General features: G+C 38.1%; 1 protein-coding gene across 2 annotated transcripts; it reads right to left on the bottom strand.

Annotated features, from left to right (window-relative positions):
* Positions 1-10,421: 10,421 nt before the first annotated feature.
* Positions 10,422-21,725, bottom strand: gpr176 (G protein-coupled receptor 176; the record flags this gene model as incomplete). Of its 2 annotated transcripts, XM_079474601.1 has the most annotated exons (4): positions 10,422-12,032; positions 15,059-16,184; positions 17,375-17,630; positions 20,648-20,882. In XM_079474601.1, 4 exons carry the CDS (start codon positions 20,880-20,882, stop codon positions 12,006-12,008), a joined length of 1,644 nt encoding a protein of 547 aa, XP_079330727.1. In that variant the 3' UTR covers positions 10,422-12,005. The 2 variants fall into 2 exon arrangements, with proteins under 2 accessions (XP_079330727.1, XP_079330728.1); XM_079474602.1 differs by lacking the exon at positions 10,422-12,032 and having other exon boundaries at positions 14,603-16,184; positions 20,648-21,725.
* Positions 21,726-24,641: the final 2,916 nt, after the last annotated feature.

A 24,641-nucleotide genomic window follows, 5' to 3' on the forward strand; every position in this document is an offset into this window, starting at 1 on the left:
CAAAATGGATTTAGTGTCGGAACAAATAGGAATCGCGCTTATCCAGCATAACATAAATAGCAGACCAAAAAACAAGCCATCCAAAGAAATATCTGGTTCCACTGATCTTCTACTCATCCCAAACACTGTTGCCAATGTTGATCACAGCTGCCAAAACGGATGTACGGAAAGCAGTTCAGAGAAATCACCAAAAGCGACTTGTTGTGTGATCACCTGAATCATTTTCACGCTGGATATTATATTTGCAGACTCACATTTATGTAGTTTTACAGCGTCTGTTTATGGTCGAGTTGCCGTCTTCAACAGAGGAAACGAGATCAGAGAACAGTGGAGGACCTTTGCATAACATTCACTCCGGCCACACATGGGGTCATTCACAGTACTGAGGAGTATATAAGATGACTTCACTCCCACAGAAGCCATTAAACCGACGGTAATAAAGATACAGTAGCTGAGCGGCCAGACCTGACTCATAATGACATTTAAGCATTTGGAAGTGAATGGGAGAATGCTTCAAACTAAATGATGCATGCTTTTATGACTGAGGGCAAGTGTCCCGATGTAACATGATGCTCCAGAAACTGCACGAGAGAGAGAGAGAGACTGAGCTCACATACGAGAACAACAGGAGAAACAAGCACCAACCTGTGACTGGGCCCTTGGACCAGGTGAATGAATATTATTGGGGCTTTCAAATGCTGGGTTGGAAATTAAGTGTTTTAGACAGCTTTCCTACATTTGTCACAGACTAGGCAGCAAATAAAGACAAAGAACACCGCTGACATGCCAAGTGAGTGATGAATGGTTGATGCAAGAGCTGCTTAGACTTTAAAATTGCTTTACAGGAATCAGCAGAACGGTTTCTATCTATTGTGAACATTCGTTTTAAATCGATGCTTTTAAGTCGCTCGTGAAGACAGACTTTAATTGTAGTATTAAACTCTCAACTGATTATAATGTCATTGTGCTGTTAATCTCGTTTTTGTGAACATTTTCAATATAAGTGCACAGTAATAATACCCTTTGAAGAAACAATTAATGTTACATAGTCAAAATAGTTCCTTCAAGATTTCGTACATTGTTCAAACACACTTTCCTCTGCATGGAGGCTGGAGACTATCCACTATCTACTGCTCTCCTTGGTTGATGCGTGGGCGTGCCACATGTTTTCCGGGAGAATTGTCCAATATGGGACTAAGAAAAGTTGTTGAGTAACGATTTTTCATGTTCGAAAAAACTTTCCGAAACCTGTATGAACACTGGGAGTGTGTATTGAGCGCAGAAATACTACGTCATACGTCCAACTAATTTTTTGACAAGTTGACCATGTCAAGCATGAGAAGACAACACGTTTAACATTGCAAGTAAGGCAGAATGCATGAAACACCACTGCAGGGCCGCTTTAGCTATTTAAATCCAGAATGACAGACATTATTTAACTCTTACCATGGTTAACACAATAGTCAGGCCGCATTTGCCTCCATTCCCCTTATCTCTCGCAACATCCTGACTCCACTCTGACTCCACACCACTAGCCAGTTTCCCCTCAGCACCGGATTGCTCGGGCCCTCTCCCCGGTCAAGTGGCAGGTGCTCGAGCTGGGAGCCCTCGCCCCTGGACAGCACGCCAAATATGCTTACTATCCGTCCCACCTGCCAGGTGAACTTGCAAAACTTTTTGGCTGATTCTCCTGTAGTCATTTCAAAGTCAAAGCAGCTCTTGCTGTACACTTTTAGTCACTCCCCGTGTTGTTTTTGCAGGTGTTCTCCGGCATTTTGAACATAATTTGTCAAAATGGGCACTCGCAATAATTAAAAATTCCTTTCTAATTGTTTACATAGCAACAAACAAACATGAATAATGGACTATTGGTTCTTAATGACTTAATTTCGTTGTACATCCAAACCGGTTTCACATATTTTCAATGACACTACCATGACCACACATCAGTCAATACTTCTCATTCAGATGTCAATACTTCTCATTCAGGTTGCTTTCTGTCTGTGCACATTGGCTATACGAAACCACAAACAAATAAGCAATTGATTACCACAACTGATAATATTTCAGAAACCCCGTACAGATTCCAATGGTGGTCATCAGAGGAAGTCACAGAGGCCAACAGCCAGAGCTCCAAAACTAATGCATGACATTTAGGAAACATCAATAATTCTCTTGATCATTATTGTTAGTGGCCACATATGGCCACATATGTCTCCAGCTTTGGGATTTTAACAAGAAGTATTGGTGAATTTATGTGATGCTGTTGAATCTCATTGGTGAAATCAGCTGATGTCTCCCATGTTTTTCTCTAACAAGTTTGCCAGCTGTGGCGAAGTCGGTTTAACTGAGCAAAATACACACTTAGGTTTTCCACATTGGTGAATGAATACATTTTAACCACAAAATGAAAGAGCGAACCGCAAATCAAACTTTTAAAGAAATGAAACTAAACACGGTAAATGTACTGTGTATATCTAATAGTGTTTAACATAAAGTTAACTCATTAAGTAACATCAATTAAATAAATACTATTAAACGAGAATAAAAAGTACACTTCTAAAAAATCTAAGTTGACCCCAAATGAAGTCATTTTTAGCAACATTACAGTTGCCATTTTAATGTAATGGTTGGGCCCTCAGCGGGTGCTTCAACTGAGGGCCGTATGAGACAGACGCCACCGTGGCTTTCCCCCAAACTCCCCTCTGCCAGACCGGCCCACAGTTGCAGCGCCCAATCCAAAATAGCACAACAAACCACCCGCAAATAGCGAGCTAGAGAGTGCTTCACCACACTGACAGATGTTTCTCAATGCAGCCTCCAAAGAGCTGGTCCTAGTTCAACTTGTGTGGCTGTTTGCTAAAAACTCAAGTGGTGGATCATTCAAGATTCAAGCAATTTCTTTGGAATTTCTTTGAGCATTGATTACCTTATTTAAAACAAGTTTAAGCTCAGCTTGCCCTACATCTCAAGATTATCACAACATCTTAAGCTCTCTAAACATTTTTCTTCACCACAATCACAATTTTGCTTTTAACTCGTTCGTCAATCGTCAGCGACTGACGTGTGGTTATGAGCCAACGAGCCTTTCATAAAAATAGCAGATGTTTTTTCGACCGACAGATGAAAACCCAGCGTGGTCTATGCAGTCAGAACACCAGATGACCATGAACCCACTTTATAACAACTTGATCAGAGCTGGAATTTCAAAAAGGTGAGGGTTATTTGCTTAAACGTTAAATGAGTTAGTGATGTCAAAGACCTGATCTTTGAGGGGGGCACTTCAAAGAAGACTGCTATTATTTCTGAACATCTTACGGGGATGGAATGCAGGGTCTGAAAGCAGTGGCTTTTCCAGCTTAAATAGAAACCAAAGAACGTCCTTTCACACGTTCCAATGTGTAAATTTTGGATGATCTATTGACAGAAATGTAAAAAACATAACTGTGTATTCAGAGGTGTATGACAAGCTTACACAATGAAGCGTTATGTTTTCTTACATTAGAATGAGCAATTTCTATCTACATACACAGCGTGTCCCCTTGCCATGTTGTTTCAACAGTAGCCCGAAACAGACAAACTGCTCTACAGAGCGCATTTCGTAAATACATTGTCTTCAGCAAAGAAGCAAAAATGTGACAACATCTTAGTTCTGTGTCAGCCACCGTTGTGCTTCTAAACGGAGTGGTGGAGTGAGCTGTTGTTTGCAATTCGGAACCTCACCACTAGATGCTGCTAAATTTCATACACTGGACCTTTAAATCGTTTTTTGGAAAAAAGCGATAGTCAAAATAACTCACAGGTGCATGATTGTAAATTTACAAATGTACTCAAACATTCCATCCATATTGATAATAATAAACCAGCCAATTAAACAGAGTGATCCCTACACGTTTTGTCAGGAGCAAAGCGTGTACTTAAGTTCTTTCCCCAAAACTAATGAAAACAAGCTGTCATCTGTCAACCTAGCCTGTACAGGCCCCATACCATATTTTTTCCCTTTTATCTCTTACACTACAGAAACTTCTGAGACAGTGCCCACACAAAAAACAACATTTGTAAAGACCTTTTTGACGCAATTACCAATATACGTATATATACACCACTGTGACCGCATTCTGCCTATTTCACCCTTAATATAAGGTCAGGCAAAGCATAAGGAGAACCAGGTACTTGCATTGGTACATCTTGTCCAATTCAACAGGGACAAAATGCTTTGAAAAGTCTTGCAAAGTATTCTTCCTGCTGTTAAGAGCAGGTTGGAATGTGTCATTACTTCAGCCGAACAGAGATTTTCCTCTTCACGTTTAATACTTAGGTATGGTAGCACGTGCATTAGTTTAGAAAAACTGTCAAGAGACAACGTTCCAGGAACCAATGGAAATTATGAGGTAATGATTAAATGAAAAAGAGGCTGCAGCTCAGTCCTATCGAAACGGATGTGCAAGAGAACTATGAGAGAGAACACAACAGAATGTTATTGGTGTTATTGTGAAGCATGACGCCAACATACTGATACAATCGTCTCTCTTAGTGAAACGCATGCAAAGTGTCAAATGTGAGAGCAAGAACAATTTATGTTATTGAATATTTAATGTGCAATGGAAAATGGATTATTCTAATCGTCACTCAACTACAAACTTTAATGTTTAGGAGAGAAAAATCTTTCAGCAAGAACGACGTCCAGGCCCTTTATCCTGTATGGCTCTTGTTAAGCATGAGCTGCATCCAAGTTAAAAGAGCCCCGTGAAGAAAACACTTTACCTTTTACAACTAGTTTTAAATTTGAGCAATAGAAGTGACAGGGAACTGCAGGAGACAAAGCTGATTTATTGACCGCAGAGGCAATCTTCTCCAGTAGATGCTTAAAGGGTTCTAATGTATGCATGCTAGAGGAAAAAAACTGTTGTACTGTGAGTACTGATGGCTTTTTAATCATCCCACTGATCTCACGTTCAAGTCATCTGACCCACTCGAAGTCAGATCTGGTTATTGTTTTAACATCTATCGCCGGTTATTTTGTTTTTTAAGAAGTAGTTCGCTCGAAGATGGAAAATCTGTTGTCATTGTCTCACCCTCGTGTTGCCCAACCCACGTGCCTTTCCTTTTCCTTGGAACACAAGAGGAGAAATGTTTAAAAATGTTGAGGTTGCTATTTTATTCCCATAATAAAAGTGAACAGGGACAGAGGCTCCTTTTGTGTTCTATTTACATTTATGCGCTTGGTCAACACTTTTCTCTAAAGCGACCTACAGTGCATTCAAACAAAACATTTTATGAGTGCGTGCATTCAATGGAAATCAAATTAATGCCAATCGAGATACAGAAACGAACTCATAGGGGTTTGGAACTAAATGAGGGAAAGAAAATAACGGCAGCATTTTCATTTATCTCTTAAAAGGGAGAGCTCACTCCAAGATAAAAATAATTTATTCACCCTCATGTGGTTCAAAACCGGTACATGATTTTACTGTGAGACACAAAAAAAGAAATGTTTTGTGGTTTTGTGTCCATACAATGGTGCTCAATGGAGGCCAATGTTGCTTGGTTACCAACAGTCTTCAAAATGTATTCATACAATTATGGAATGACATAGGGGGTGAGTAAATTATAAACAAAGTCAGTTTGGGGCGAATTATTAAAGTGATATTTCACCCCAAAATGTTAATTCTGTCATCATTTACCCACCCTCCTATCATTTCAAACCTGAATGACTTTCTTCTGCAGAACACAAAGGAAGATATTTTGAAAAATGTCAACTGGACCCAATTAACTTGCATTGATTTTGTGTCCATACAACAGAAGTGAATGGGGCCCTGTGCTGTTTGGTTACCAACTTTCTTTAAAATATCCTCTTTTGTGTTCTGCAGAAGAAAGTTATACAGGTTTAAAATGACAAGAGTAGAAACCACCACAGCATAGTAAAACTGCTTCACTTCAGATTATTAGATCAGGGAGTACAGCTGATCTTGTAGAGACGGCTTACCAATGGTATGGGAAACAGACTGTTTATCTAATAACCGGACTAAAACAGTTGTAGACAATAATAGTTGGGGCTGTAATTTCAAAGCAAACCTAGTAATTATCTCCATGTATGGCATATGCATGAGTTCATTTTACCAAACATCACTAAATCTATTCTTTGTTGGCTGTAAGACTGCCTATGATCGGGACAAGCAATAAAACATTTGTTTGCCATCAGGTCAATGGCACGAGTGAACAAAATGCCTCTCACCATCCATTATTTGAGCTCAGTCTTTCCATTAGTCATGTCGACTAATTAAAAGAAAACTCCAGCCCCTCCATGAAAGACTCATCTATGCATGGAAAGCTGTTGGGTTGTACAATGCTCATGCTCAATGTTAAAACCAAGGTAAATAGCTTAACTCATGGATCTAAACTCTGGAAATGTTCGGCAGCTCCAAAGCCAAACGTGAGGCAGTGGCGCACAATACAGTGTAAGCATTAGCACCTCTGAACATAATGTATTTATGGAAATATGGTAGAATAAACAAAACGTCAGGAACATTAACTGTTCCATGACAGTGGCCAGTACTTTAGTTAAAACAGATTTAACAGACATATTGATCTTTGGCCAGACAGTATACCAGAAATATAAGAAGTGTTGAAGGGAAGGCTTAAAGAAGATTTAAGAATTGTTGGCTGTGTCTTCTGGGCCTTAAACAAAACATTATGGTTGTGTGATGTTTCACTGCTAAATAATGAGCCGTCCCCTTTTGACTATTTCATGGGTTATTTAAGGCAAATAAATACATAATAGCATCTTCTTCATTTGAATTTCTAAAATTTAGAACTGCAGTCCTGAATTTGCTATGGTCAGGGCAAATTATAAGCTGAGTTAAAGAACATTTTGACCTAAAAAAAGTCAACAATAATTGACATACACTCTCATAAAACTGTTGAAGTGTTAAGTCAGCTCACGAACCTTTGTTCGGTTGTCAGCTTTACAAGGGAACAAAATGAATGAGACAAAGGCTGTTTTGAGCTAAAGAAAGGTCTGATGCTAGGTAACTGTGGAGAATAAAATGTGTGTCTTAAAGTGCAAAAATAAACCATGTTTAAAGGCCTCTGTTTACAACAGCGAACCCAAATGTAGACCGTTACATTTAATGCATCACTAATGGAAGCTGAATATAAATATTTAATGTAGCTTCACCTGAGTTTATTCAGTCGGGTCTGTCCGGGGTTGGGGCTTTATCCTATGTGGGTTGTTAAGGGTCCAGCGAAGCATTTTTTGTGTAAAGACAGTGAATATAGTGTAAATGCAACAAACTAGTTGTGGTGAGGTGCCTGGCAGCTTTTTATAAGGAGTTCACATGGAGAAAGTGGCTTTGTGATTGGACTGCTAGGTTGGCTGAATGGAAAGTGTGACTCACCTTTGTGGACAAAGTAATAGAGTGGGATTGTTGGAGCTCTTGAGGAAAATGAGACAGGTTTTATGAGAGGTTCAAGTCCAGACAGTCAAAGAACTCTCCACGACCGGGTCTTCAGAGATGACAGCCTGTGCTACCTGAAATGCACCATGATATGCACCCATGAGCACGGAGAGCTTAAGCACACTTACAATTTGATTCAGAAGGTGAGTAACAGACCAGCTATGCAATAACCTTTGGAAGACAATGTCCCTCTTTTATGGATTCATGAATTTTCTTATTCTTCATGAAGTTTTTATTCTTAAAGTGGCCAAAACTCAGACAGTTTCTCCATATCTCATGTTAATCTTGAGTACTTACAGAATAGTATCGCACCCATCAAATATCCTTAGAGTCTTAAGTTTGATCACATTTATAAAAGACAGATACAGCTGTGTGATTATTTCCGAAAACATACGATGTGTTTGGGGTCGGGTTGTGCGGCACTAAACACGTCCGCACCCTCTATCAGTTTTAAACAATCTCCAAATCCAGCGTTACATCCACCGTTTATATAACATCCACCACTTTGAAATGCCGTGAACAAACAAACACCTCAGATTCTCACTATTGCAAGAGTAACAAGCAGCAGCTGCAGGCAGCAGTGCAGCCAATCTTGACATAGAGCAGCCAATCTTGATGGTAAGCGGGTTTACCTCGTCGGTTGACGCGTGGGCAGGTGATTTCTTTCGCCTTGCCGAGGGGTTGCTTTTCCGTAGAGTTGCCCAATAACGTATAACAAAAGTTGTTACGAAACGGATTTTCATGTTCGAAAAAAGCACAAAAATACTATGCCATCAGCCTTACATACCAGTTCATCTGGAACTTAACTAATATTGGAAGAACAAAGAGAAAGAGGTTTCCACAGCAGGCTTTTACATCATTTACAACAATGATTTGCAGTTATTATCCCACAAATTACAACCATTAACGCTTAGATATTCAATTTGAATTTGCCATTATTATGACATTATTTTATACATTCTTACTTGTAAAATATTTTTGCTGACTAAACAGTAGCCACAGGAAAAATATGGCCATATAACCAGATAAACACTTTGATATTCAATAAAAAAATATTTAATTATTTTGTATAACTTATTCTTCAATGTTTAATTGACCAAACAGCAGCCAAAAGATGAACACTCCAGCAATATTGCGATATAAATTTATAGATAGATATTTATCAACAGCCGCTACCAACCTGTTTAAAAGGTCAAGTGGCGCTACACGGTACGACGAAGTATCGCGATACTTTAACGTTTTTTACGCCAGTCAGTCTGCGCAGCACCCGCATGAAGTCGCACACACCTAAAATAAACTGCTGCATACCTGTCTCCAGTGACGAATTATGCCGACATACGACATCCCTCCTCCACCACACCAACTCCGAGACCACATTACCGCGATTTAAAAACGTTTAAAGCTGTGGTCAGACTTGACTTTGACCATGCGAAGATTGTTCAGACGGTGGTACGACAAGCCAAAACACAAGCTCTTTTAATGATGTCGACATGTGAAAAGAACGGTTGTTGCTAGAAGGGATACAGCTACGGCAGAAAGTGGTGCAAAATCGCGCCATATAATTACAATAAATTACATGAGCTAACGCCACACCGACCTACCCCACCCCTAAACCTAACCTTACAATAATAAAAAATATGAATCAACTGTTTTCACCGTGAAAAATATTATGCGGTATTGAAGTGCGCATGCCCATTGGCGGAAGCTGTATCCCTTCTTATCAAAACCAAAAAGAACCGGTAAGAAAGAGTTCGTTCAAACGGATTTCATTTGGAAATATCTGACATTGTGCCGGCCAGCTAAATTGACCAATCAGAATCAAATATTTCATTAAAGAAATGTAATGTTTATTATAATTTGGTTTTAAGGATAATATAACAATTAATACAAATTTTAAATCAAAATCTTTGTCCAAGACATTGAGGATTGCAGACTGAGTCTGCTGAGCAAACTGAGAACATAAAATTTCACAAGTGAAAAATAACAAAGAGCGATAACATTGTCCTCTGGAGAGTGACGCTTTTATTTTGTATGAAAAATAAATCAATATAAATGAGGATTCTTGGTATGTCTCTGAGAAGTTTATCCACATCTGTCAGCATCATGGGAACATTAAAAGAATAGATGATGTTTTGCTTCTGATTGGCTGAGCCACAATAAAGGACTGAAGAAATCTCATTTGGAAGTCTGTAACACCATGAATTTTTGTTAATGTGTTTTGTTATGATCCTCTTCTAGGGAATTTATGATATTTATTAAAAACCCAGAAAGTTTTATGTTTTGGGGTTATTTTACCTATGGAATTGGTGGTCACAATCATAGTTGGTATTCTATTTAAGCTTGAAAAATTAATCATCCTTTGCTAACTTTAAAACGTGCCAGGTCTTGTGTAGTGTGGATTGCAACATAACCGCGGTTCATTTTTACATAACTGTGGTTAATATTCGGTAAATGACAGCTCTTGCCCTTGGTATGTTAAGATCAAAGGCTTATATTATCTCAATAGGACTACTCTTCAAGTGCTTAATGTTGATCTTAAGCCTACATTTTGTTTTGTTTAAGCCCTTAAAGAATGATTTTGTAAGACTTTTGAGAGTTACATAATTTGACGGTCAATATATATATATATATATACAATATATATAATCTGCAGCTCAAGCCAAAACACTGCTCTTGATTTACAGCTAAATGACAGGCCGAACGGAAACCGTCTCTTCTCAGTTTGATCAACAAAATCTTTGCAATATATTTATGATCAATAATAGTAAAATTCCTAATTCTGATTTTACTGGTTTTCACTTTTCAAGTTCAATTGAATCGTGTCTGCCATCTTGAAGATATATACATTAGTAATACAGCACATTTAATGTTTGAGCTTGCCAGATAGTAAACTGTCAGCTCGTTAAAGAGATAAGCATTGCTTTTTTGTATGTGGTGGAAATAAAAATACAAAGACCATGTTTAGATCAGCCATCTTTTTGTTTATACAGTAACATTGTTTCATACGTGATATGTCTGTTAAAAATATTTAGATTTTTCTGATTTCATTCTAACATGCACACATAGTTTGTATGATTTTTACTGTTTAGTTGCATTATTTGATGATCATAGTTGTTACAATTAAAAGCTTTAATATTGATTTTGTGAATTTACAGATATAATGACATAAGTCTAATGTAGGGTGCATTCATTATTTTAAAGACTTAAAAGAGAGACATGTTTGTTTTAGAGAATACTTGACCTAGGAATGTTGTTATCCCAATCCATTTAGCATGATGTCAATCAAAACAAATCATTTCAGACTCAATTTTTTAAGTTATACTGCCCTCTAATGCATGTAAATATAGGCGTTTCGTGAGAGCTAAAATACATTTTAAAGATTAATTTATGTAAATGTTGTTTTGTTTAATATAATTAAGCAAAAACTACATTCACAAAAAACATTCCCAAGAGAAACGTGTCAGAGGGACTAGATCCTGAAGTGATACTTGAAAAGATTATTATTCCTTTTAATCTGTTAGCTCCTTGAAACATGCAATGATATAATTATTATTTTACATTTATTCTTTTGGCAAATGTCAAATGGCAGCTGACTATTAATGTATGCATTAAATTATTAAATGTATATATTTTATCAAAAAATTTAAAAACACTGTGTTTTTATGATGTTATCGTGGTTTATTGTGTTTGTTAGCTATATTTTTCGTTTAGTTATTATTTCTTAATCAAAGAACTCTAACGTTGATGATATATTATATTAATTGGAATGCACCATCATTCTTTTAAACTGAATTATTTGTTTTTGCAAATGAACTTTTCATGTATCCTGGGAATCAAACATGGACTGTTAACTCAATGCTCTACTAACTGACAAACAGAAAGAAAGAAATTTCACTTGAATTATCTTTAAAAGACACTGAAAAAAGCTAATTCTACTATATAGCACCACGTTAAGCTCGGAAATTATGCTGTTACTGTTAAAAGCCTACATATTTCAGCTTTATGATGTGGCCTAGGTATCATTTTAACCGCCTTGTCGATTTATTGCCCAAAGAGGGAACACAATATACAAAACAAACCAGTTGGTTAATTATAAGGACGAGGACCAGTGGTTGAGCTGCGCATGCACAGAGGGCATATGGCTTGAGTTCCCAGACAGGATGAGAGCAAATCGATTATATGTTTTAAGTTTGTGCAGATACAGGTATATACTTCAATAGTACTGCATACAATACTTAACCAATTTCTTAGCATTTAACATATACTAGATGTTCATTTTATATGCTTGTTTGTCAGTGATGTCTTTGGATCCAGATACTTGAGATGTGATGATGACACTGCTTGCTGTTCCCTTTCAGGGAGATCAGATTCATCATGCAGAAGGATGCTGGTGGGTTGTCAGAATTCAGATGGGTTTCATTGACTCAGTGGGAAGCGCTTGTCCAGGTGTCTGCAGCCGTGAGTTTGCATCAGATGTGGAAATGTAGCTTCTGAATCCTCTTGAAAAGAGTTAATATCCTCAGGACTGAGCCACAGCTGGTCAGTATGCTATTCATAACATTGTAGACAGCCATTCTAATACAAAAACAATTATGGTTGACAGCAGTGAGCTTTCACCTTGAATTGCTGGTTGGTTGATCGTAGCAACCAGCCGTGCATTATGGAAAGGATTTTCATAAGCATATAAATATAAACTACTTTGCATAAACTGGTTTGCTATAATCGGGTATTAGTAACCGGCACATGAACAACATAAATACAAAAGCATTTTCACAGGTATAAACTATAATGTTGTAATTTTAGAACATACATTAGAAGCACACATTCGACCCCAGAATATGTCTCTTCAGGAGATGCTCAGGTTTTCCATCAGGTTTGACATCAGAGACAATGTTATTCAAGATGGTTAATGAAACCCTTTGGCTGAATGCAACAAAAAGCCAGAAACATCTCTTCCAATCAAGTCAGCTTTTATGCTGTCAGTGGCTTTAAATAAACTGGGTTATCTGTTGCTAGGCAACCCCTCTAATCAAATAAACCTGTGCCTCCAGTTTTGACGGATTTGGTTGAGACTAAAACTTGAGTGAACCCCTGCTTTTATTAGTCAACTTACAAATTTTTAGGAAATGCTTAAAAAACGAGCAAATAAATGTTAAAAGTGCCTATTAAATGCAGAAACATCACTTTCCACATAACATTCAAAACAAATTTTATTTGACCTTTTTGTATATTCACGCACAAAGCACTCTGTCAAGCCGTAATTGCACAAACCGGCTGTGGTGTAGAGAACTAGAGATCCATTCCAGCGGTTTAATCAGGAAGTATTTACATTTGTCACAAGTGACACAACGGGCATCAAAACAGGTTAATACCGCAAATTTAAGGAGGCAATGTGGAAATTCCATTACTTATGGTACGACTTACAAATTTATTTTTATAATTCGAAGCATATTTTTTCTTTTAAAACAGATGGATGAGGGAGGTTGGAAAACACATTAAACAAATAGGAAGTATTTCAAGATCCATCAAGACATTTGAATTAATGAAACTTAATGGAAAAAACATTCTTTAGTAACAACAAACTTCTTCAGCTGTAGTCACATGCAAGAGCTTAATCTTTGGCTTTACACGTAACATAAAAACAATGTTTTTTATGTAAGCATTTATTGAGGACAGACCAGTAAGGAACCCTCAGGGCCCTCCGTGATGAAACGCTGATCATAATGGATATGTGTAATAAGGATTTGTATTTGTATTGCCTGTTATTTTGGTTATAACTGTCTTGCTTGTGGCATTTCAAGTCTGGAGTAGCATTGTAAATGTATCATGTGGTAAGTGTGATGGTATAATGACACACTCAGGTCAAATAAGGTTAAGTGTGTGGCTTTATGGGGGTTGGTTGGGTTGCGCATTAGGACCATGGTTCGCTACTGGGACAGACATACTTATATACTCAATTTAGAAAGATAAACAAGATTGAATGAACCAATTTGTCTAAATAGTCCCTTACATAAAAAGATGTTGACGTACTATATACGTCTTTTAAAAATGATACGTCTTTATTAATTTTCTCGTAATGTATGTACTTCATAGAAAAATGCAGTAGTTTGTGTACTCAAAGTTTGCTACTGTTCTGTTTAAAGTAGGATAATACTTACAATAGGACCATTGTGTAACTTAAGCGGCATCTAACAGCTCACTCCATCCCGCCCATTCAAAGCACTATGTAGGCTAAGTATTCTTGTTTTTGGAAGGTATATTGTTATAAATATTGTTTTGTCATTAATAATATGTAATTGAATCCATGTTGATTTACTGTACACCAGACAGATATAAGTTAATCTTCCAAATAAATGTTAAAGAGACCAGTAAAATATGTATAAATATCCTCAGAAAGTACATAATGAAAAATTTGCAGTATAAAGAAATATTAAAACAATAAAACCTTAACAAAATAAAATCCGGCCAGTTACAACATGTTCATTTAACGCCTACTCTTCAAATTTCCTCTTTGTTCCCTGACTAGAGAGCTATAAACATCAGTATCTCAAATACTACTGACCAAATGATTAAACTGAAATAGGGCTTTCAAATAGGTGTTCGATGCTAATGCATCCTGTTTCCCAACATACCAGATCCTCATTTGTCAATCTAGCTTGATAGCAGCTGTGATGGGGATACGATCTAATCATCACAGATTAGTGAGAATGTGATCAAAGCTCAGCCATTACACTTCCATTGAATAACAGTCTTTCACAAACTTCTAACCTGAGGTCATTCTCAACAGTGGGTAAACACAATCTTGCCCTATGTTCACTGTTCATTCTTTACCCTTGGGTTTATAATTAATCCAGGATATTCAACTCAGTTCCTCGCTGTATATTTGTAAACTCTGGGTTAATGTTCACATTTGCATATTTGTGGGTCAAAAAGATTGATAGGAATTATACTGTGGAATGTGGATGCATGCATAAAACGTAATAACTGCTTGTGAAACTTTGGTAATGTTGCCATTTTAGACACTCTGGCTGTTTTGTGCACTGTGCAAATACAAATAACACGCCCTCTTTCACTCTCCAGTTAAAATGTAAAGATTTAAAGCCTTTTACGTGCGCAAACAAATAATTCAAGACTTCATCCTTATTGACACATACAGTTTTTCAATAAGCTTTATATTCTTCAAATATGGTCCATTACACCACTGACAGGAAATTGAATATTTAAAGAGCATAATGTATTCAACCCTCTTACTACCTTTATATAAAATGAACTAAAAACACATTCAACACAGCATGCCCTCGGGATTCATTTTATTCACCTTTGCAATATTAAATGTTATAATTCATGCCTACTGTATGGTTGGTTCTTGCATTTCCTGTAAAGGGCTAATAATCTGTCACTTTAGTTGTTTGGCAGTCTATTAATAATCCCAAACAGATGAAAGCAAGAAAAAATCCAACGGTTTGTCTGTACCCAAAAATACTAAAAATTATCTCTTCAAATATAAAACAGAAAGGTTTTTTCTCGGCTTGTCACGATTTGGTCCAAATTTTTTTGTAATCATATACTTTTCATGCGTCTACATTAGGAAAGGTACTAACTTTATTGTTTCTACTAATGCGTCTTTCAGGTCTCACTCTGGGCTGCTTGGTTTGGATCAGCTCCTCCGGTGTATTCCCCAATGGGGGGAGTAATCTTTTCTTACTGTTCCTGGTTTCAGGCAGCCATTGTGGAGGCAGCTCAAACGGGCCGAAACCAAACTGGGTCGTATCGTCCGGGTCTGTGGGCGTCGCAGGGGCGACTTGGGAAGAGGAGTAGGCACAAGACTGAACAGGGGAATGTTTTGGTAACGTCAAACCCTCCTCTCGAGTCACATCCATGGACTGTTGTTTACGTAACTCTGCCGGCGCCCCTCCTGCCCTGCCGATTGCACTCTGTACTTCATCTTTGGGCTGAAAGTTGGCCACTGAGGAAATTTCATTCTCATCTTCTTCGTCCTCATTCGGCCTGAAAATCTGCTGTTGGCCGATGTTGAACATCTCCAGTAGCTGACTACCTGAGCGAGCCACGGTCTCACCTCCCAGCGCCCCGACTTCTCCCAGACCCCCAGAGTTGACCATGTTCCTTCGGCTATAGCGACGGTGGAGGCGTGCCAGCATGTCGAGAAGACAGCGGCGCACCGAGCGGTTTACTGTGAGGAGAAACAGTGGGTTGGTAAGGAGAGAGACCTTTGGCAGCCACAGAGCAGTTAACTGTAACCAAGATGAAGTTTTTGCAGACCCCAGAACTGCACGATATACCACCAGGGCAGCGTAGGGGGCGCCACAGAGTACAAATACAAGCACTGTGGACAACAGAGTGACATGGAGTTCAGCCTCACGCTGAGACACATATGGGATAGAAATGCTGTTTTGAGGGGTCCGCAACGCAGCTATGATAACTTTCTTCTTCTGGCTGGTGCTCAGTGCGCGGCGGATTAAGGCCATGGCTATAAACACCACTGCTAGTGGTAAAATAAGTGTGGTGATGTTGTAAGAGACCATGTAAACCAGATGTCCCAGCGACTGACTGTCAGAGCAAGAAGAGGTGGCATAGATATCAGCCACGTTGCTGATGGCAAATACAGGGACACTGGCAACTACTGCATGCGCCCAGATGTAGATAACTAGATTCATGGATTTGGCATCTGATATCTTTCTCTCCAGCGGATATAAAACAGAGTAGTACCTGGAATTTGATGAGAGGTAAAGTAATGTTAGTATGTACATTCAGATTCAGCTTTGTTTACATTTCCATAAGAAAAATCATATGAGGTCTCTTCAATACAAACTTGATTAAATGCCTAAAAAATATTAAATGGAGAGCAAATGGACACCTTTGCCTAAGTGTCAATGACCAAAAATCTTACAAATGTCTCCATTAACGTTTCAGATAAATTCAACTCAGATTTGCATTTCTCATCAACACTTACCCAAATCCAGATATTTTACCACATTACAATCAACATTTATTTTATGGGCCCATAGTCTTAATTATTTTCTTAATTATTTAAAAAATTTATATTCATTCATGTTCATAAATATTTTAATGACTTAATTAATTTATATTATTTTTTAAAGACTGATTAAAAATGTATTTATTTCAACAATTGTTTAAATCATTTTTAATTATTTTTTTGTCAAAAATATATTACAAAAATTAATTTTATTTACTTTATCTCTTCTGAGCAATTTTCTGAGAAACATCTGAGACAAATTTGACTTGAAATGAAACGCATCATAGAACTCCAATAAATCTCCTGAGCTATGCAAGCGCAACCTCTTAGCGATAAAATTTACATAACCTTGAAATCAAATCTTTTATAGCAAAATGGTATCTTTCTGTGTATGTAAAAACAAACAAACGAATATATAAAGATTATATTCTTTAACGGAAAACTCCCGAAAAGAAAGATTGAAAATTGTAAATCAAAACAAACCTGTGAGATATGGATAGCATGTTAATGGAGCATGGTGATGTTCCATTGTATGTGACATGAATATCATCAAGTTAATATTCTTTGTACATGTGATGCGATGTGTGCCTGTAGAGTGTGTCTGCATGTGTTCTTCAAGAGAAAAATGTTTATGGCAAGAACGGCTTCTGTGCAAAGCAAAATAAATTATTCAATGAATTGATAAAGGGTTCTGCCAGCGTATGTTGCTATGGAAGCAGTAGCTTGCGAAACAGCTGGTGCCCAGGGGTTGAGTAGAACTGTGGTTCTGGACAGCACTCTAAAAGGATTTGTCCAATTTTTTTAAGCGATCAGTAACTGTCTAATTCTGTTATTTTTTGTCTGAGACTGCTAATCGTTCAATTTGAAACATTTCACCATTAGCATTGAGCAAAATATGAATTAGTTAGAAAGATCTGCTTACCTGTCCAGGGCGATGACAGCGAAGTTCAGCACAGTGACCGAGCAGAAAAGCCTGTGTAGGAATTTTACCGCTTTGCAGAGTAGGAGCGTGTGAACCCACAGACAGCACAGGGGGCTCATGGCACTCAGAGCTATGTCGAAGGGGATGCACACCAACCCAGCACATATGCCAGAGCAGGCCAGGTTTTTGATGAAGAGCTTTGTGACAGACTTGAAAACGTTGGTGTAACAGGTGCACCATAGCACTGCAGCATTGCCTGTGGGTGAGGAGAGAAAAAGATAAGGTTAAAGATTCGCCAGCATGGGTCAAGCAACAAAAGGGACACTAATGAATTCATTTAAGAATGGGACGGCCATGAATAGCCTCCATCTTAGTTCCCATGGCAATGGATACCTGAGGGTTACAAGCTAATGCGAGGGGGGAAACACACAAGTCACATTCTCTTTGACTTCTAAATAGCACAAATGCATCAATCTCATGTTATTCTGAAAGACAAACAAGCCTTTACACCACTTGATGATCTGCATAAAGGGTAACTGTTGCCAAAAATGAAAATGCTGCCATTAATTACTCACCCTCAAGTAGTTAAGTATGATCTCCATTTTTCCCAAAAACGCAAATTAAGGTAGTTTTGGAGCTGACTCCTCCTTAGATTGCAATGCAACCCATCTTCAAAGCGACGAATGTGACTAACGATTTTTGGCTGTAGTTACCCTTTAAGAAATCACAAGCTCCAACAGAGAGCTGAAGTCATGAAGCGACGTCTACTGTGAGAAAGTAAGTTCTGAAACAAATAAAGAGAATGAATGTCTAGTGTTTTTGACCCTTGTAAACAGATTTTTGTGATGTTTTTGTGTTGACAAATGACAATTATATTTATCTTTTTAAACATGAATATGAACGTGTTTTCTTGTATTCAAGATCTGCAAAAATTGCATCTTTTGTGTTATTTTGACCATTTCGATTTTCTGTTAAAAAACTATTATTTTATTTTGGAATTTGAGAGAAATGTTGTCAGTTGTTCTCAGAATAGAACAACAATCACCCTGTTACATAAGCACACATACAAATAGTCATTCATCCATTTATTGGAAATCATTTCTAATACCACTGTGTGGGATTTTATTTTCGCTCTGTGATCAATTTAAGAAGCAGATGTCCAGGCTTGCAGCACTTATAGCTGATGGTAAAGTTGTGATTGAGCTGTTTGTCTGAATGATCCGTCTCAGTGTGAGCGCACAAACGCAGTATCTGAAAAAATCCATTTAGTTTAAATGTGAAACCCTTCTTGGCTACTTCACAGTCACATCACATCCTTAAGCACTTGGAATGATGTTTTATAATGATCTATGTCCTATAAAGGCCTTCCAAGTGTATGTCAGTTCAGTACGCCACTGCTGGCGGCTTTACTCACCTTCATTGATAAGCGTTTTAAAAGCATCAGTTAGCTGACATTCCTCATACTATAGATAAATTGCTAGAGCTTGCAAAACCATTTGGCATGTAGCCAACCAGAAAGGACTCATAACATTTCCAAGTGGAAATCTACTACATAATTATTAGCATTAAAAGAAATTACTTTTCAAGGATATCATGGAATTCACAGGGACTGAGCTGAAATTGAATTTCAGACGTTTTTCTCCCTAGACGTTGATGTGAACAGAACACTTAGGGGACCGGTGCTCTCCAGCCAGCACGTTATTATACCTGACGTGCTTTCAGGAGGTGGGTCTCACCCGCAAAAACCGTGCCTTTCATCTTTTCCCATTACCGTGCACGTGAAATAGCAAAGCACAGAAACATCCATCTGTTGCTGGCTTTGTGTTATTGCCCCAGTGACATCTGAGTGCACGCTTACAGTGTTGGACGATTGTCCAGTTGTTCACATAGGTCTCCGGTATTTTTGTGGCTAACAGTAGTATTTAGACATTAAAGGGGTTCCATTAGTGGATCGCCCAAGTCTTTTAACCTGTTTGGATATTGAAAAGATGAACAGACAATTATGAATACCACTGTTTGCTTCAAAGGTGCAAAGGAGATTTTTATTGAACTGTCTTGCAGCGGCTGTCCATGTCTGCCATCGCCAAACAATAATTTAGAAGAATCTTCTAATAATTGTAAGTGAAGATTGTAGCAAATATCTTATTTTTTTATATGTGAAAGTTATGTATGTAGTTAATACATTTCTCCATGATGCACGTCCTTCCGCTGGCATTTGTCCACGTCCCAAAAATATTTAATATCTAAATACATGTGTTTGAATGTGTTTCGATAGTCTACTGAGGCTTGATCCAAAGCGGTGGCTGGTCATCAGATTACCAGTACTTATTCCAAGGTTTTTCTTGGCTAATCGGTCATGTGGTGGCTCATTTGTTTGAGTCTTGAGAAACTTGCCTCATACTTCAGAATTAGTTCAGAAAAATCACTACAATCTACTAAAATCAATACTTAAATCTTTACCTCATTTGTTTCTTAATAATGACTCTATCAGTTTTAAACTAGCCAATGCACTAATTGTAACCATTCACTTTTTATTGATCGGTATGCTTTGAATACATCGTGTTTGAGGATATACAACTACAGATTGTCTTCTACAGTTCTAGCTTTATACCAAGGGAAATATTTTTTTACCCCAGGCATCACTGTTTAGAGTGATGAGCTGTCAGGCCCTGAAGACATTCTTTAAGAACATGTCATACAGTTTGAGTGAACACGTCTCTGTGATCAGTTATCATGAATGTCATGACAGTAAACATGAATGTCATGACAGCTCCCATTCTAATGGATCTGTCTTGACACATGATGATTTGGTTCGGGATGTGATAATCATGGTGGCGCGATGTGAAAGAATTAGTACTGTCATCCTGACACATTTTCTTGGAAGCATCATTGATTTGGGATGCTGTGGAATTTGGCTTTTTATGTTTATACAGTTTCAAATGCACATTCTTAAAACGATCTGAATTGACATCTCCATCTTTTTCGGTGGAGTCCCATGAATGCGAAAACAACAGATTTAGATGTCTTATATATTGAAAAGGGAAAATGTTTGCTATACCACGACTAATTACAGCACCTGTGCAAGAATGAATGCTCAGTTTAACAGCCTTTGTTTACAATTTCTCATCTGTCACTTTATCTGAGCATACACGCTCTGACATCTGGTAAAATGAAAAAGCGTGTGATTTCCACAATAAACGTTTAAATCGTGATTATTTGACATTTTGAAAAACAACTACATCAATACAATCCCCATTTGTTTTGTATACTTACCTATAAGAGAGCCGATCAGAATGAAAACTTGAATGGTGATGGTGAAATCTCTGTATGCTCTCTCCTGCGCGTGGAGAATCTCCTCCAGTCGTTTCACCTCTTTTTCTTGTGCATCACCCCACAGACCCACCGGGGACGACGCGTTTCGGAAACCCAGGTCCGAGGCGTTAAAACGTGTGCTTCCGTTTTCCGAGAGAGAAACCCAGCTCTCCGCGTTGTCCGCCTCCATCATCATTCATTTCTAAGGCACCGCTATGATTCTTCAGATCAGTGCTTGCGCGGCGCGCGCGTTAGCGGCGAACGGAGCGTTAAGATGTTGCGTCCATCATCATTTCTCAGACACGCGTCCCCCGAGATTTTCCCAGTTACCCGTAATTACCGAAAGCGTAAAACGTTTGCGTTTCAGCTCGAGAGAAAGCGCCAAGCGAATATCTTTCCATCGCGTCGCATGTCCCAAATGTGAATGCCGCACATTTGCTTTGAAATCTGCATCGCGCTGTTTGTCTCGTCCCTAAACGCTGTCCAAAATCGCGTAAAACACAAGGTGGTTTTCACAGCACGGACCGCGTTGTGTGGGGCATGTCATTGGTGCTGATGGAGCGATATGACAATGACGGCTAGGCTACTGAGAAACGTTCACATGTCGCGTAGCCGAACTTCTCTACACCGCTGCGAAATGTGTCATATGATGAATACGGCTTCGTGTTAACATTTCGAGAGGAATCGGTCACTACGATGCCAAACAAAGCAAGTGTTCGATAAACCACAGCGACTTTATCGCAGAGAAATGACCAACGTACCCGTATGATATCATTTTCCGTGAATAGTTTTAGTCAGAAGTGCTTGAATTCAGAGACAAAAATGTTTTCCCGAGAATCTGATCCCACGTTTCGTGTCATGTCAGTGTGTGACGACCACGACCTCAGGCAGCCCGCTGGGTTTTTAGTGACCAGCAGGCTTCATTGAAAGAGATTCCAATGAAAGGTGGGCGCTCAAAACAAGACGTCACGGTGCCCGTCTGCGAGACGACCGTGAGAAATCGAACCAGTGATCTGAAATGAGTAACGTTGGCTTATTTATAAACACGCGCTTTGGATTGCACGACTTTATGCGAGTAAATGTCGCATGTCAATGTATTAACAATCCCCTCACCATAAAAACGCCATTCGCGCTATCCATTGATATTAATGACGTTGGCATAATTATTATAATTCATATTTATGGATTGGGCAAAAGATTTATCCAAATCTACTGATACATCAGCACCGCTTGGAATTCTAACCCATTACCTTTGTGTTGCTAACGCAATACGCAGTTGAGATTCAGGTACATTAACATCCATAAAACATCCTACAAGATGATTGGGATGGACAATTTGGATTGTCGAACCATTCACAACATGTCAGAGGGCATGCTTAACTTTTGCAAACCTTAAAAACAGCAAAGGTAACCAAAGAAGATCTGCTTTCAATAAGTTCATTCTCTGTTTCTGTTTACTTGTTGTTTTCTTGTGCTGCGTTCTTTGTGGCTGGAGGAGAATTTAGACGTCCCATGAGGAATTTCGACAGTTTGTATTAAGTATACAGCGGATTTTACTGTGCATACACTTTACAAAAAGTGTAAAGTTGTTCATTCAACTCATTCTAGCACTGTTTTCTTTATAAAATCAACCCCCCAACAAACAATTATACAGAAAGCTTTATTTTGCACAAGCAGTAAATTATATACAGTGACATAAAAAGCTGAGTACGTCCTACCTGTAATGTTTTTTAAACACTGGAATTTTTATTTATGGGCAAGCACTATTTAAAGTTATTTGTTTTAATTAATATTAAACACAATTTTACACATACATATATTTCAGCAATAAAGAGACCTCAAATCATAGTACAATGTGGTATCTGCAAAACAGTACATTTTAATAACCATTCGTTTTTCGTTTAATTAATATTTTAGATTGTATGAAAGCATTTTACTCTATAGCTAATGTTTCTTGGACAACATACATTTTTGGCAAGGGTGTGTAATGTTTATTTAAACCCTTTTGTGTTGTGGTCTTTTTGTCTCCTTATAATAACATTGTCTATTTTATTTATAATACTGCAGGTTTTATTTTTCAATCGAGCAACATTATTCTCACTGTTAGCATATTTTTCACTCTAATGCATTCTGACATGTGAACCCCGAATTTGTTCATTTGAAGACAGAGCTCTGTAGCTCACATAAAATGCTATTTATAGTACCTATGGAAAGAGCTTTCAACCAACCCTCATCATTTTCCCCACAATAATGCCTTTTCTGTTTTACAGGATACTGCCTTGTTTATTGTGGTGTGTACCTATATTCAATACACTGGAGATGGTTTATGACATAAATTTTGTGCTATTAAACATTTATTGCACGAATGTAAACATTAGTGTAGATTGCATTGTCTGTTGCTTGGAATGGTTTTGATGTATTAGTATTGTTGTACACTGCATTTGAAGGCATAGGTATAGTCGAGAATGAGTTGAGTGTTTGATTGGTGAAGCTTGAGCTTTTTGGACCAAGACTAGCATTACAGGTTATTATTGGCTTACTAATACAAAATACTTGTACAGTCATATGTGTAGACAGTGAACTGGTAAAAGACTGTAAAACTAACCATGTAAGACCTTAAACAAGCCGAATTCTGGAAATGTTGGGACCTTTTTTAAATTTGAATAAATCTAAAACTAAAAAACTTTCAAATCACATGAGCCAATATTTTATTTACAATAGAACATTAGAGAACATAACAAATGTTAGAATTGAGAAATTTTATGCACAAAATTAGCTCATTTCAAAATTGAAGCTGGCTACAGGTCTCCAAAATGTTGGCACAGGGGGCATGTTTACTGCAGCATCTCCTTTTCTTTTCAAAACAGTTGAAGACACCTGGGCAACGAGGTTACGGTTTCAGTAGTTTGGGTGTTGGAATGTGGGTCCTATTCTTGCCTGGATGTATCCAGCTGCTAAAGAGTTCCTGGATGTATTTTTCGTTTAATGACGCCTAATGTTCTCTATAGGGGAAAGATTTGGACTGCAGGCAGGCCGATTCAGCCCCCGGATTCTACTACGAAGCAATGCTGTTGTAATAGCTGCAGTATGTGGTTTTGCATTGTCCTGCTGAAATACACAAGGCCTTCCCTGAAATAGACGCCGTCTAAAACCTTTATATACCTTTAAGCATTCACAGTGCCTTCCAAAAGCTGCCCATACCATATGCACTTATATTATTTAACTGATCGCTGATAACACGTTGGAAGGTCTCCCTTCTATTTAGCCTGGAGGACACAAGAATGATTTCCAACAAGAATGTCAAATTTGGACTTGTTTGACCATAAACATGTTTCCACTTTGAAACAGTTCTTTTTAAATAAGCCTTGGCCAACAGGACGTACTGTATGTTTACATATTGCTTCCTTTTTGCATTGTAGAGTTTTAGTTGGCATCTGCAGATAGCACGGCAGAGGTGTTTACCGACAGTGGTTTCCGGAAGTATTCCTGGGCAAATTTAGGAATCATGCCGATGTGTGATGCAATGTTGTCTGAGGGCCCGAATACCACAGGCATCCAACAAAGGTCTTCGGCCTTGTCCCTTACGCACAGAGATTTCTCCAGTTTCTCTGAATCTTTTGATGATGTTACACACTGTAGATGATGAGAATTGGAAAGCCTTTGCAATTTGACATTGAGGTACGTTGTTTTTAAAGTTTTCCACAATCTTTTTATGCACTCTTTCACAGATTGCAGAGCCTCTGCCCATCTTTACTTCTGAGGGACTCTGCCTCTCTAAGATATCCCTTTTATAGCTAATCATATTCATAATAAGTTGCTAGATATTCTCTCAGCTGAATCTTTTCAAAATGTATTGTTTTTTCAGCCCTTTTTTGTCCTGTGCCAACTTTTTTGAGATCTGTAGCAGGCATTAACTTTTAAATGAGCTCATTTTGTGAATAACATTTTTTTTTAA

The sequence above is a fragment of the Barbatula barbatula genome, assembly GCF_947034865.1.
Source record: "Barbatula barbatula genome assembly, chromosome: 15".
Lineage (NCBI taxonomy): Eukaryota > Metazoa > Chordata > Actinopteri > Cypriniformes > Nemacheilidae > Barbatula > Barbatula barbatula.